At 36.4% G+C, this 16,605-nt stretch overlaps 1 protein-coding gene across 1 annotated transcript in view; it reads right to left on the bottom strand.

Moving 5' to 3' along the window:
* Positions 1-8,027: 8,027 nt before the first annotated feature.
* LOC128997255 (leucine-rich repeat-containing protein 45-like) overlaps positions 8,028-16,605 on the bottom strand; it is a 79,712-nt gene continuing 71,134 nt past the window's right edge. Inside the window, exons 11-12 of the mRNA XM_054422872.1 lie at positions 15,206-15,411; positions 8,028-8,109 (exon numbers count right to left, since the gene is read on the bottom strand). Of these exons, the coding sequence (XP_054278847.1) occupies positions 8,028-8,109; positions 15,206-15,411 (288 nt within the window). The remainder of the gene's footprint in view (positions 8,110-15,205; positions 15,412-16,605) is intronic.

Genomic DNA, 16,605 nt, shown 5'->3' with positions numbered 1-16,605 from the left:
ATAAATTGTCATATCTTAGACAAGCTGTAACTTCTGAATGAAAAAAACCTTTTTTAACCAGGTTAACGCACACCCAACTTCCGAAAAATGACTGCAAGGTTTCATTCAATTGTGCCAAATACTTTAGTAGGTATCAGACGTTTTCCAAATTATAAACTTGAGTTTAATGGCATAATATTAAAAGCCTTGAGGAACTGTAACTTTGATTAGATGGACCATTTACGAAGCGGTTTGTGCTGTTAAAGTTAATATTTTATCAATGTGTATGCATTAATTGACATTAATTGCATCAAGTATTGACAAGTTTCTGTTTTCAAACATCAGACTAGTAAGTAAAACGAACAGGTGGGCCTATTGAGGGCAGCGGTGCCAATCTGTCGTATACTGCTACGACTGATTGGCACCTCTGCGGCCACCGTCAGCTTGTCACCACGACAGATTGGCACCACTCATTTCTTGAGGTTCCAATCTGTCGTGTACTGTTACGACTGATTGGCACCTCTGCGGCAGCCGTCAGCTTGGCACCACGACAGATTGGCACCACCCCTTTCTCCAGGTTCCAATCTGTCGTGTACTGTTACGACTGATTGGCACCTCTAGGAGCGGTGCCAATCTGTCGCGGTGCCAATCTGACGTGGTGCCAATTAGACGCGTACCCGTACAAAGGACGGGTTCTCTACAGGGTGTTTTTTTAAAAACTTGCATCTTTATTTATGTAAAAACCGCAATAGATAGAAATATGCAGTTTGCGGGAATCATCTATTGACGTAGGGGGACCAATTGTTTTGAATTCAACGTTACATTCACATTCCCCCCCTTTCCCCCCCTGCCCCCAACTTAAATTTTTTTAAATAGCAAGGTACCCCTTGTGACATATCAAATAAAAGGGCATGAAAAAAGAAAATGTTTGATGAAAAAAATTGAAAATCGGTTCATAAATTTGTGAGATATTCCCCCCCTCACCCCCCCGGAACTTTTTTTTTTTAATAGCAAAGTACCCCTTGTGACATATCAAATGAAAGAGCATAAAAAAAGAAAAATTTTGGTGAAATTTATTTTTCATTTGATATGTCACAAGGGCGGGTATCTTGCTATTAAAAAACAAGTTATGGGTATGGGAAAAGGGGGGTGATTATCTCACAAATTCATGAGCCGATTTTAAATTTTTTTCACCAAAAATTTTCTTTTTTCATGCTCTTTCATTTGATATGTCACAAGGGGTACTTTGCTATTAAAAAAAAAAGTTCCGGGGGGGTGAGGGGGGGAATATCTCACAAATTTATGAACCGATTTTCAATTTTTTTTCATCAAACATTTTCTTTTTTCATGCCCTTTTATTTGATATGTCACAAGGGGTACCTTGCTATTTAAAAAAATTAAGTTGGGGGCAGGGGGGGAAAGGGGGGGAATGTGAATGTAACGTTGAATTCAAAACAATTGGTCCCCCTACGTCAATAGATGATTCCCGCAAACTGCATATTTCTATCTATTGCGGTTTTTACATAAATAAAGATGCAAGTTTTTAAAAAAACACCCTGTATATATATATGTGTCCGTTAGCACGATAACTCAAGCAAAAATTATCCGATTTTGATGAAATTTGGTATAAACATGTAAACCTACATTTTTTCGAACGAGTTCGCGAACCAGCATGATCGGACTAGGGGAACAGGGGCTTACGGGGGGTTTTATGGGGTAAAAATAGGTTTTTCCCATTTTTGACCCAAAAAACATAAAATTTAGCAATTTCTTTCCAAAGCATTTTGCAGAGCTTAAAAAAACAAATAATTTTGTATATTGAAGCGTTATTATGTGCCTAATGGTTACGGAGAAAATTCCAAAAAATTGTAAATTTAAAATTCCTATGTTATTCTTATGGAGAATAAGTAAACTGTTGTAGTTTGCTTGTATATGAACATATTTTGATCAAATTTGGAAAATGTTTTTATTTCTTACTAACTATTAACATAAAAAACAGTTTTACCCCCCCCTGATGCAGCAAACCTAAGTACTTTTTAAACTAATTCTATTTAAATAGGGAATAAATGTTATATTTTTAAGTAGACATTTTAGTGTAAATCCAATCAGGCAAATGGAAATTCGCTTAGTCTGCAGGTTTGCTGCGGCGGGGGTATTTATCATATTTAATCCTTTTCTTGGAGTACGCAGAACAACGTTGGTAGAAATGGGGAGTTGATCTGGAATTTGGTCCTCCACAACATCCATTCCATCATCCGTTAAATCTAGATTATCAGCTGCAGCAGTTTTCGTAACCTCACGAACTTGTGCTTTAATATTTCCAACAGTTTTCAACGAAATGCCGCATGGGTCTGCAGTTCGTTGCAACACCTTTTTAACATCAAGTAACGGTCCTTTGTTTATTTTCTCACTTTCAAAATAATTAATAACTCTCGCTATGATTGTCCTTGCCTGCGAATGAATCACTTGGCGTTTTTTTTGCAGAAGACATTTTCTGAGCATACACACTAAACGCATAGAACTATAATTAGTAAAAAAAAAACACATATGCAAATGAAAAACTGTCTAAAACCGATTGACCAGTGCTGCACACTCCGAATACCAAGTTGCTACTGATATGACAACACTAACAACCAGAGGTGCCCATCCCCCCCAAACCCAGAGGCGCAACCCCCCCCCCCCAAGCCAAAGGAGTAGTCCCCCCCAATTTATGCTGCCGTCTATTTAAACCTACCCTCCACCTGCCTATGTATCTGGAAATTTCCCCTTTACCTCATAAAACGAGAATTTCAAGTATTTAGTAAACTTGAGGTAAAGAAAAACAAACCTGCTGATAATCAATATTAATGTTTAATAGGAAACGTCATTTAACAATACATCATTATATCTAACTAACGGACAAATTAGAAGTTTTTCAATTTACAATTCAGAAACTGTATTGTCAGCCAACATGTGCTCAATATACTCGGTGAATTACTCTACTCCAACACAGTATTGTAACTGTACAATATATTAGGTGGCGTTAATTTTTACAGGGCTTAAGAATTCAAACAGCTTTAAGAGCATTAATAATACTTTGACAAAAAGTATCTGGTTTCAAAATTATAGGCAGAGAGTCACGAAATAGGGTAGACTTGTTGCTCGCCAATCCCAGGCTGCCTTCTACAAAAATCGCCGGGCAAAATACACAAAATACCTTAATTGCCACTAGCACAAAAAGTTTTTGTGACGAAGTAATCTTATAATTCATTTTGATAGCCCCAGGATTGCCTTTTATGACTAATAGTGGTAGAAACGCATCTTGTCAGACAATCCTTAATAATATATGTACGGTAGTGTCGTATTTTACTTGCTACATATGTTTTGGCGGTTCTTTAACATATTTAGACTTCCATATGTAACATACACCATCATCAGACTTAAGGGTCGACTTCTGGAGGTGTCGTCAGAATATGTTACAAACATTTAACACAAAACACGAAACGATTACATATAGGCCTATCAATTCATGCGAGGACATTGCTGCGGGCAGGACTGGAAGTAAACTGAATAAGGTTATGACAGACCGACCTCTGGATTGTCGTCTGCGTTTTCAACAGATGTTAGGACTAACTGTAGTGACAGAGGAGAGTGTTGAAAATATAATGGGATTCATAACTGAGTTTTCCATTCAAAACTATTTACAATAACCAATTTTTATGCTGGATATAAATGATAAAAATGATGGTCTCGAAATTCTATACATTACTGCGTGAAAAGAAATTTATTAAATACTTTGGAAGAGTTTGGAATACCGGTATATAAATAAATAAAACTAGGGACAGCACACAATTTTTGAGTGAAAACACTCAATTAATTATGAATCCCATTATATTTTCAACACTCTTCTCAGTCACTACAACAATAGTCCAATATCAGCTGTTGAAAACGCACAAAACAGACGACAATCCAGAGACCACGTCGGTCCGTCATAACCTGAACTGAACTGATTAGGGATGGCAAAATTTTTCGTTTTGTCGATATATCGGGTTTCCGATATATCGGAAGCAATATATCGATGTCTACGATATATCGACCCCCAAAATATCGATATTCCCTATATATCGGGACAACGATACATCGAAAATTTTACTTCGCTTTTCTATAAGAAAACTGCTTATTGTAATTACAAATGTGCAGACACAGGGAACATTAAGTGTTATTTAAGTACATAGAATCACGAAAAATGTTATCTTTAATTTAGATTAAACATAATGAAAAAATTAAGTTATTAAGTTAAAAAATTAAATTAAGGGCTTACGATTGGAACTTAAATTCCCAAGAAAATTTAAATAAAATGACAATTTTTTGTCATTTTATGAATCCGATATATCGGACCCAAAAACATCGATGTCTCCGATACTATCGGGAAGAATTTGTCGATGGCAATATATCGATATATCGGGGCCAGAATATCGATGTTTCAAAAATATCGATATATCGTTGCCATCCCTAGAACTGATTCAGTTTACTTCACTTCAAGTCCTGCCCGTGCCAATGTACTCTTAGCATTGTAAGGCATATCTGTAATCGTTTTGTGTTTTGTGTTAAATGTTTGTAACGTATTCTGACGACACCTCCAGAAGTGGATCTTTTTAAAGGCCTAAGACTGACGATGGTGGAGTTAAAGAACCACCAAAACATATGTAGCAAGTAAAAGTCAGCGAACACAGAATAAAAAAGTTGACACTAGTACATATTAAGGATTGTCTGATAAGGTGCGTTTTACCATTCTTAGAAGCAATCTTAATTACGAATGGCAGAATGTTGTTGGTGTTGATAGTGAGCTACTTAGAAAAGTTTTTCAGTCTGATTATACAAAATTCTACATTCATTATGACAGCTAACAAAAAAATATCCCCCCCCCAAAATCTCCCTAAAGAAGTTCCCCCCCAAAAATTCCTGTGGCGCAAACGCGCCACGGTCCCCCCCTCTGGGCACCCCTGCTAACAACCCATTAGCTTAAAGGCAAAATTCTCTGACTCACACTTATGAATCATATTAGCCAGTACTTTGCTATTGACACTAGGTCAATTACTCATAGGGGTCAAAGGAAGTATGGACCTAATCCCTTGCCCCTGTGAGTGTGGGGGTGCGTGTTTGTCACGGCACTTGACCCGGCTTCCATCGGTGCTTGTGGTTTGCTAACATAAAAACAAAATTAATTTTGTAATGTAATTTGTTATATTAAAATAATAATAACAGTTTATTACAACCCTTAAAGTCGGCCGATTAACATGGGACAAACACACAATTATTGTTTGTATTATGATAACTAACAATACAGTATCAAGTAGTTTGGTAAATAATGATTATTTATTAAATTTCGGCTATTAAGTAGAATATTCGGTGAGGCGTAGCTAATGGGAATTAAAGGCCGGGCCACCCCAACTATTCATCGGCCAACCCTGTCCCTTGCGCCCGTGAGTGTGGGTGTGCGTGCGTGAGAAGGGACTTGACCTGGTCTCCATCGGCACTCCCGTTTTCCTAATACTATAGCTGCTATCCTCCTATATTATACAGTTTATTTATTATCGGAGTGATCTGTATCAGGGTCGTAGAAATAAAGAAACCTTAGTAATGCTTCAAAACGGTTGTGTGACATAGTATTACCAAAAATTGCATGATCATACAACTCTGATTTGCTCCAACAATGTTTTACACTAGGAAATTTGAAATGTACCATGAGCATGCACAACCCCAAAAACTGTTTGATTTCCTTTGAATTTGTATCCTTCCACCATCTCATATTGTTTGGAGGTAGGATTTCCCCATTCATCCAAAGTTTGTTTACCCATGACATAATTATTTCAATGAGGGGATCATCAAAAAACATTTGAAAAAATGTCTACTGGGTCTATCGATGTGCACCTTTTCTTCTCCCTCAAAATCATGAATGGTTGGAGTAGTGTCAGTATATGTCCAAACACCTTGATCCGCCTCAAATGTTGTATGTACATTTTCCACAGCAAACAAAACATTGGTATCAGTAGTGGAGTCATAATATTGTAATTCATGAAAGCGTTGTCATTTTGAAAAACAAACTCGATATTGGGTTCCTTGAAAATCGGGTCATTTTCAGGAAGGCCTATGTCAATCTCGACATATTATTGTTTATCACTATCATTGCTCATCATTGATGTCACTATATAATATATATAAATAGCTATGTCGTCACTCGTGCGCTCAGGGACATATTTCCGAATAGGCGGACTAGACAGGGCGGCAAATTTTAGGGGCGGCTAAATTTTGAGGGTAAAAAATTGGGGTTTTGATAAAAAAAGTTTAGCAAATAATTCCAGGAACGGCAAAACAGCCATTTAAAATATTATGATTAAGTATAAAATTATTTCAGAACGCAATAAAGTCAAACATTATCTGTGCTGCCCTATTGGTCTGGCGGCATGCAGCATGCAATATTGCAGACTATTTTTCTACACACACTTCGCGGGAGCGGGTTGTCGGCCGCTGCGCAGTGGTGAACGAAGAGAATACTTCCCCCTGTTTACTTCATACGCCAACGCCACTACGCAGCGGCAGTGCTAGTTGAAAGGTTGTTGAAAGTCCATCCAATGTGGTGTGTAAACATTGTGGTGTGTAGACATTGTAGTATTTCTATTATGACTTTTACCATAATGTAACAGATAATCATTAGTGAACTGTTGAATTGAATAAACGTCTCTAAGTTTGAATCATATAATCACCTTTTAACGGCTGGTAAGATTACAACTTAATGTTTTCTTTCGATGTTTGTTTAGCCTTAGCATAGCAGATTGGTTTTAGAGGTTAGGGGCAAGCGGTTAAGACTCATACACTTAATTATGGTCAAGGGTGAAAACATAGTGGAGCGGTGAGACTCAGCCCTGGGTGAGACTAACGTAGTTGAGCGGGTAAAAAATAATACATGTGTGTGGGTGTGCCAAAACATAGTGAGATTATTGGCCTCTGCGCTCGGATAATCTACCCCGATTTATTACCTCGAGAGTTTAGTCGAGGGTCTAGCCTCAGTAGTCATACTGTATGGTTTAAAATTTAGTTTTTTTTTGTCAGTTTCTGAAAGCAGTCATATTTGGGACTAGGTCTAATGCTATTACAATAAAAAAATCTTAACGGGTCAAAATGTACTGTATCCCCTTGAATTACAGATAAGTTAAGATCCCTTGTACAGTATATAGACGATTCTGTGTGCCGTTTCACGCCGCAAAACGCGATTATAATTACTGATTGGATCAAAAACGTCGCATTTCGTGTATCCAAGTCAGAATCACGTTTTGCTTAAAACGGTGCAAAAAAACGTCCATTGAAGGGATACAAAAAGTTATTAAATTTGTTGATGCAGCATGCAATATTGCAGACTATTTTTCTACAAAATCAGCTGACAGGGCATGTATTGGCCATTGGGGTGATATTAGTGAGGTCAGGGAGTGCGTTGACAAGTTTGAGGGGGGGCGGCGGCAAATTTTGTTGCCTAGAGGCGGCAGATACTTAAATGCGTCCCTGCGTGCGCTTTCAATTTCAATGTGCCTTACAGCTTTCAATTCAACACACATCAACACAAACGGTATTTAGCGCCTTGAGGCATGCCTTTCAGCTGCCCACACTCATGCGTCACTTTCCCACCTTTCCAGATACCTTTTCCTAATTAGATGAAGGCAACGCTATTCTGATAGGATAAATGGTATGGCATAATTAGTGTTAAGAATAGTTCCAAAACGTTAGAAATCATGGCAGACAATGTGTATAAATAAGTACTAAAAACTTAAAATTTTCTTATTTTATATTTAATTTATTTATTTATTTTATTTCATTTCAATTCATTTAATTTATTTTAATTAATTTATTGTACTTATTTTATTTTGTTACTCAAACTGCATACTGATTGGTATATTGGGATAGACCCACCTGGTACTCACCTTTTACGTGATCTAGTGCATCATAACAGATTTCAACCTTAATTAGTTTTAGTTTGGTTCATTGTGTAAATAATAACTATTTGTTATCTGTATATTTTATTGTCCTGAAAGATTGACTTGGTTCACATACGTTTTTATTGCAGTTACTAATATAGCTGTTCGGTCCTTTTCTTCCTTCCTAAAAACCATGAGAAAATGGGTTTTTATTAATAAAGATAACCATAGGCCTACTGGAAATATAATGATTTAACACCATGTAAGTTATCATAGAATGTAATGGTACTGTATGGATGTAGATTATTCTTCATTTAATTCCTTCATAAAAAGTTAAAGCCTTCAATTTTACCTAAGTTGGTAAAACTAAGTTTAAGTTAACTTCAGGTTTATACAATATAGAAACCTTCGAGTAGCAAGAACAGTGAAAGAATGGACTGGAATTTTACACAATTTTGGCACAATAATATTCTCCTGGTGAGAGACTGTCTCCCATCTTTGTATGGCATTACACTTATCATTGAAAATAACAATTTGTAGATAGCATTGAACATGCAGTCAGAGCCGGCCTTAGGCATGGACAAAAAGGTGTGGCCAATCACTCTGCACCTCTGGGGGCAAAACGCAAAAAAGTTGTAACAAGTCTTTGAATTTGACGTCAATTGTGTATTGGTGCAGAAAATGTAGGTTTTGAATAATCACCAATAAAATATGCCAATACATCTCACCTGAGAGATGGTGACAGATGTTGAAGCGATCACAGGGAATCATAACGGATGTTGCTGCAGTTATGGGAAATTATCACGATATGTCCACGATTGTTATATTTTCAAATAATAAGTTTAAATTAGTTCAGTTGAATCAAACTCATACTTTAATGTAAACAGAAAAACTAGTACAAACAAAACAAATGCAAAATAACAGGGGATCAATAATTCACATACACATATGGTCTTAAGTTATTACATCAGGTAATAGCTATTTACATTACAAGTGTAGTAAGAGCGTTTTTACATCACGCAGGTGAACGTTGTGCAACGAGCGGAAGCGAGTTGCATAATTCACCTAAGTGATGTCAACACGCTCTTGCGTAACGTGTAACGTACAAGATTTTACCTGACCCGACAATATACAGGAGGTTACGAGAAATATTTTTCATTATTCACTTCACTCATCTTCTAACAGTAACGTTCATTTACAAACAAAAGCTAGGTTAGAAAAATTCTACAAAGCATAACAATAAAATTCAAGCGCACAGCTGATTTCTAGCGTTGATCGTCGTTGGCTCCATAGAGGTATATTTTTTAAGTAAAACACTCAATGTTATTTAAATGGGTTTCATTACCTCACCGAGTGAGTTTTTTCAACTTTACATCACTCGAGAAGTGAAGAAGTTGTATACATCACGCTTGGGATAGGTAAGTTTAACATGGCGGGTTAGGTAAACACATTAATTCTCCCCTCTGAAATGTTTTGGTAACGTTACTTCGCATTTGATCAACATGACGCCTACAGACAGAGCTCCATTGTCTATTCGTACTTTATACAGAAGGCTACTTTCCCTTTCCAATATTCTTCCAAAACTCCACTTGTCTTTTGAGTTTGAATAATTTCTCGCTTGTACTCTCTGTCTCCCTCCTTAAAATATCGTGTTGCTTGCTTCACATGTTCAGTTTCTTGTTTACCTTTAAAATGTAAAAGAGCTATGTGTGTTCGAATCTTCCTGCAAAACATCAAGTAGTATGCATCACAGCCAGATTAATTTGAGGTTTGACGTAACTAACTGCATAAGCATTCTGAAGAGTTTGACGTCTAGTCTTCCTCTCTCGTCTTCCATTTCTCTTAGGGACTTCTTCACAGTCGGAACAGAATGCTCAGTCTGTCCGTATGATGAAGGGTGGTAAGGAGCAGTTCTTTTGTGTACCACGCTGGTTTCTGATAGGAACTGTTCAAAGAGTCAAAGAGACGCTAGAAGTGAATTGACTTCCATTGTCAGAAACCAAAATCATAGGAAGACCAAATGTAGCAAATCATTTTTTAAGTTCTCTTGTGCAAAATTCTGTAGAAGTATTCTTACTAGGTATTACCTTAATCCACTTATTAAAGGCGTCCACAATTATCAAGTACCACTGTCCTTGCATTGGGCCAGCAACGTCTATGTAGCATTTCCCATGGTCCCTGAGGAGCTAGCCATGGATGATTTTGTTCCTTTCTTGGTTCATTTTGTTTCAAACGGCATTGTTTGCATGATTTTGCCAATTTCTATATATCTTGGTCAATATTCTTCCACGCACAATAGCTTCTGGCTAAGGATTTCATTTTGTCCATACCTAAATGCCCAATAACTTCATCTCCGACGAAGGGATTGTGGTATTAGAACTCGATATCCTTTGAACATACATCCGTCTTGAAGTGTTAATTCATGGTACACAGAAACGTCCACCGATTTACCTTCCTAAAGTGAATTTAGTATTGGTTGAAGGTCTTTGTCGTGGGCTGTTGACTTATTGTGGAACTACTATTTTGAAAAGAATCAAGCTGACTAAGTTGAAAAATGCTCACAGTTGTCCCTGCTTTTAGTTTAAGCATGTTCAGTTGGGAACCTAGATAAAAAATCTACGTTAGCATGATCCGATGTTCTTCTGTATTCAATTTTGTAGTCGAATCCAGATAAAAAGTGTGCATAATTGAATAATCTAGGAGCAGATGTTGATGGCAGTGTTTTAGTGGGGCTGAATATGGATACGAGTGGCTTGTGGTCGGTAATCAGAGTAAATTTCCGTCCATAACAATACAGGAAAAACTTCTTAAGCCCCTAGTAGATGCCAGTGGCTTCCTTGTCAATTTGGCTGTAGTGCTGTTTGTAGTGTTATCGTAAGTAGGATTAAAGATATTTTTAACAAGACAAATACTTTATTAGGTAGCCTTAACGAACAATAAATTCACATTCAGAATGTTTACCAACAAACACTAAATAAATAAGATTCTAACATTATATTTTGCCAAACACATATGACTAACAACACATCTCCCCTCTGAAGATCGAACCTCCGGGTAGGTTTGGATTGTCTTGCTGATCTTCTTAGATTCACCGAAGGATTTGGCTGTGACGCCATTGGAGGATGATCGGAAGGTGCTGATCATCTCAGGTGTTCTGAAGGACTGGTCTGCAGTGCCGGTCTGAGTGATCAGAAGGCATAGTAGTGCTAAATCTTTGCAGTGAACTTCTGTTCCTCCACAAACAACCATCTTGTGTTTGAATTATATATGTTCGAGGTGCAGGATATTTTTTAAATATAGTTCCTTCTTGATTCCTATCCTTTATATGGACTTGAGCTCCATCAGGTAGTGTAGGCAATTAATTCTGTGGCTCTATGTCTTTTGTCAAAATAAATCTTTTGACAGCCAATTCTTGCTTCTTCCTAGAATGTTTACCAATAAAACATAAGTAAATAAATAAACATAAGGAAAACTAAATAAATAAGATTCTATCACCATACGTTGTCAAACACATAATGATGTGAAAGAATAGCACCAACACCCACCGGAGAGGCATCCGTTGCTAGTACCAGAGGTAAATCAGGATTATAATGTACAAGGACACGATCACTTGCTAGTTCTGATTTGACCCTTTGAAAACTATTCTCACATTTTGAAGCCTGATTGTTGTGCGTCTTTCTTAAGTAGTTGGTTGAGTGGGTGTAGGATTGTTGCTAAATCCTTTATGAATTTGTTGCAGTAGTTTATTGAGCCAAGACATTTGCCAAGTTCTGTTACGTTTTCTGGTCTTTTGCTGTTTAAGATGGGAGATACCTTTGTTTTATAAATACCTTGAGCATCTATATAATTAATACGCTACACGAAACTTTGTCGGTTGAACTCCTCCGCCATTTCTTAACCGATTTTATCCATTGACGTCTCATTGGAAAGAGACATTTTTGAAAAAGTCCCTTGGGCTCTGCCCCAGTGGCTTAGAAAGTTCCCATGTTATCCTTATGGAGAACTTAGTTATTTACATTTTGATCAGCTGTATAATTGAATTGCTGTTATTTATTTTTCAATTCAAAGTCTTTTAAACTCATAGGAAATTATGATGACTTTTATTTGTTTTTAAATAACTACTTTACTTCTTTGCAATTGCTCGATTTCGAGCAACGTGTTTACTAGTTAATTATTATCATGTCCCAGATATTGAAGGCTAGTTTGAAAAAAACTTGCACTTTTCTCTGTTCAATTTAAAGTTTTTACTTTTTAATCTTTCTAGAACAAACTTTAATCTTTTTAAGAGTTCATCACATGTCTTACCTTGTATAATAATGTCATCAAAAAAACATTGCACTGCGCAAATACCTTGTAAAGTTTTGTTCATGAACTGTTTCCAAAGGGAGGTAGCAACTTTGACATCAAACATTAAACAGTTAACTTTGTACAGATCTTTAAGTGTAGGCCTACTCAATGTCTGCATGTGTGTGCTGTATCCTCATCCATGTGAATATATTTGTTAGAAATATCTAGCGTGCAAAAATACTTTTCCTCTGTTCATTTGAGAGTAAATTTCTTCAATTCTTGGAATAGGGCGGTTCTCATCTTTTATTACTCTGTTCAGTGTTACTTTGTAATCGGCACAAATTTGTACTTGTCCAATTGCTTCACCACTGGTACAATGGTAATTCTCCAGTCAGAATGGTCAACCTTTGTTATAATGTTACAGTCTTCAAGTCTCTTTAATTTATTTTCAACTTTACTTCTAAGGGAAAAGGGTATTTGTCTTGGCTTTACAAATATTGGTGTGGGATCGTCAATAAGTCTATAGTGTCCCAGATACTCAGGTATCTCCCCAATTTCCCCATCAAAAACTTCATCAAACTCACTGAGGACGGTTCCAAGGCTTTCAGGTTGTATTGTGTTCACATTTTTTATTTCAGCCCAATCTAATGTCACTTCTCTGAGCCATTCTCTTCCAAATTTATCATCTACATTTTGGTCAATAAGGTAGAGTTTTCCAACAAATTTTTGCATCTTGTATGAACAATGTACGAATGTGTTGTTTACCCTTGGGTTTGATAGGTTCACCTGTGTACATTTGAAGTTCGATGTTGGTTTTAAATACTTTTGTACGTACATTCATTTTTTTATCATTATAGGACATTGTACTGAAGGCTGCGGCTGTATCCAATTCCATTGGTACAGTTTTACCTTCAATCGATATGTCAAGAATGAATTTACCTTTATGTCTGTCACTTAGTACATTGATTTCATGTTCATACTCACTGCCTTTCTCCAAGCCATCTTGAGTCTGGTATTTCCTCAAATTTTTGTTAGTCTGGTTCTTTTTCTGTAAGCATACACTTGCTATGTGTCCAATTTTAGTACATTTCCTGCACTCAGCATCTATAAATTTACATTTCTTAGCTCAATGAGAAGGTGAACCGCATCTATAACATTTCACTTTTAGATTCATAACAATGTCTTTGTATGTGCGTTTCTCTCGTCCTTGAAAAAGATTGGCTCGAATATCTATGTCATTCAAACCGTGAATAAACTGAAGTTTAAGAAACATCTCTGCAACCGACTTTCCACAATCACAATTAAAGTCACAGTTGCTAGTTAATTTCTTAAGTGCTATTGAGAATTCATTTATGGCTTCATGTTCTTGTTGAGTATGAGAAATAAACTTGTGTTGTAAAGCCATTGACTTGGCTGTGGTTCTACAAACTCCTTTGGTATCTAAACAAACTCACTGTAGTCTTTTGTAAGTGGATTTTCAGGTGGACATAAATCATAAAGTTGTTTTGTTTGTGTACAGTAACTGGGGTGTGAAAGCAATATGTAAACTTTAGCATTACCATCTGTACTTAGATTTTTAAGATGTAGAAATATTTGAAGTCTCTTTATTAAATTTGTAACCATTCCTGGATGAAAAGGTGTAAAGTTAATACCACCTGAGGACCCGGGAATTGAACTATTGGTCACCTCAGATGGATTTGAGACTGGAATATTTCTGCCTTCTTTAACTGTCCTACTGTACTACAGCTCGTGATTTCTTTAGGTTATTTCACTCTTGTTTATCCATTCTTCGTTTTCCTTGTCGTCAATGTTACATTTTCAAATAAGTAAATCAGTTCAGTTGAACCAAACTCATACTTTAATGTAAACAGAAAGACTAATACAACAAAACAAATGCAAAATAACGGGTGATCAAAAATTCACATAGGTACACATATTATGGTCTTAAGTTATTACATCAGCTAAACACATCAATGATCTTGAGGAATAATCATGGATATTGCCATGATCACTGGAAATGATCACAAAAGCCGAAATTGCAGGAAATCATCACAGGTGTTGCTGCTAGTATGCCAGTAAGTTTTTAAAGTCAGTTGTTAATTATTTCAAACACATTTTCAATAAAGTAAATAAAAGCACTAATCGATTTGTATAGTGTTTTATGTTATGTTGTATTCTTTTCTTTTGTGTATTTTTTCTTGGACTTGAGGGTTGATACTATGCTATAATGTTTTTACTAATTAATTGAGTAAATACTTTAATTCATTAAATTCTAAAAGCTACTTTCATGCTAGGAAGCTGTAGGCACATAGAGTTTGCAGGCTGCCAATGGCATAAGAATTCAAACAATATGAGAAATAGTTTTGACATCATAAGATGTGGAATTGCCCCTGAACTGGTTTATAACTAATATAATGGTTTAATTACCTTCAGTCTCCAGTTCAAAGTAAGTCGATTAATGCGACCTAGGTTTCAGCACAATGTTGTGCTATCATCAGGCTTCCATTCGAAAATGTTCAGTCCATTGGACGTCGTTTAGTAAAAACTATAGTTCACAAGACACAAACACACACACATTTACCGATCGGTACTGTATTTACAAGGGGAGAACGAGTACATTTTGTCAAATCACCGGCCGCGACAACTGACATCCAAGCCACAACATTTTCAACATTTTTGATTGGAAGCCTGATGATAGTACAACGTCGTGCTGAAACCTAGGTCGCGTTAATCGACTTACTTTGAACTGGAGACTGAAGGTAATTAAACCATTAAATTGGTAATATGAGAAATACCATACCAAGATAGTTTGAAATATAATTTTCAATATGACTACCAATTTCAGAAATAAAAGAATCAAACATCCTATGAGATATGATCTTGTGATTTGAAGGGGGGGGGGGTATGAATACAATGAGATTTTTGTTTGTGGGTCTTGTAGGAATACATATTTTTAGTAGTAAGGGGCCTTTTGCTCTGCATGCAGTGCCTACCTGATGTTGGCAATGACACGGTCCTTGTCAGCCAGTGTATTAGTTGCTCTCTGTATCTCCCTCCGCAGTCCCTCTAGCGTAGTTGCCGACTCAGTTTCTCGCCTTTGGTTTGCAGCTATCTCCACTCTCAAACCTTCAATTGTCCTCTGCAGCTCTGTTTGGCCTGATCGCAGTTTTTGTATGCTCAATCTTTCACTGGACAGCTCCTACATTAGAGATTTTATATTATTATTGATCGGTTACTTTTCACATAGATTTCAGACATAAATTAACACATGCGGGTGATAACTCTTACTTGTGATGATCCCATCAGTAGCTTTCCAGCCGTGGTCGTCAGAGGTATTATTTTAGTATATGGGCTCATTTTTACTTTCTCCCCCTATACATAGTACTCGAAAATTTTGACAAAAATAATACTTTCTCAATATTTTCGAGTTTGAGTTTTGAATGGTTATATCCATTTTGGGTCTCCCTGAATCCAAAAAAGTGGTTTTCGAAGTGATGTCTGTGTGTGTGTGTGTCTCTGGATGTGTGGATGTCAAATTCTAAACAAAATGGTAGAACTCCCATTTCTGTAAAAATGACGGTTCAAAAGTTATTGTAAATTATGTTATTTTCCCATAGAACCCCATTTAAAAAACAGAAAAGGATTTTTTGAAAAAAACCTTCTGTGATTGAAACTCTTCTGTGATGGTCCTTAAAATTCTAAACAAAATAGAAACTTTAGTGATTTTTCCTATTAAATATCGCTTTAAATATCGTTACTCTCATTGCTTACCCATTATACTTAAAGGTTGTTGACAAGCTAACGGGAGAAAGTATGTGTATTGATTATATAACACTAGCGACGGTAATTTTAGTGTTATATAGTCAATGGTATGTGTCAGATTGCTGATACGGTACCGTTTATTTCTTATTCTTCTAATTTGTAGTAGGCCTTTTCTATTAAGTCTTGCTGAAATAAAAGATCACAAGTGAATTAAAGTTTCAAAAACTCACTAGTGAAGTAATGAAACCCATTACATCACTTAGGTCATAGGTGAATTATGCACTACAACACACAACATTCACCTGCGTGATGAAAAACGCTCATACACTTGTAAGTTAAATAGCTATAACTTGCTGAGTGAAGTGGTCCGGCTATTACCAGTGATGTTCAGTGACAATTGAAATGTATGTGGTTTTGATGCCTGTTGTAATTATATACTTCATGGTTGCGTTTAAAGACTTCAGGAAATTTCAATGTCATCATAGCTGATTCAAACAGTGGTAAGGGTGGGAACTTAAGATTAATGAAAAGTGGCCTGCAATGTTATGTGAAATGGGTTTTACATATTATTCTAATATTTTTTTTGTTGTAGTAGAAAACTCTGATTTGCTGCTGTTACCCCAAAGTACAA

Source organism: Macrosteles quadrilineatus, unplaced genomic scaffold (genome assembly GCF_028750875.1).
Source record: "Macrosteles quadrilineatus isolate MER2022 unplaced genomic scaffold, UCM_ALF_1.0 Scaffold_1__1_contigs__length_201487025, whole genome shotgun sequence".
Lineage (NCBI taxonomy): Eukaryota > Metazoa > Arthropoda > Insecta > Hemiptera > Cicadellidae > Macrosteles > Macrosteles quadrilineatus.
The sequence above is the reverse complement of the archived record's forward strand: the minus strand, read 5'-3'. Positions and strand labels throughout refer to the sequence as shown.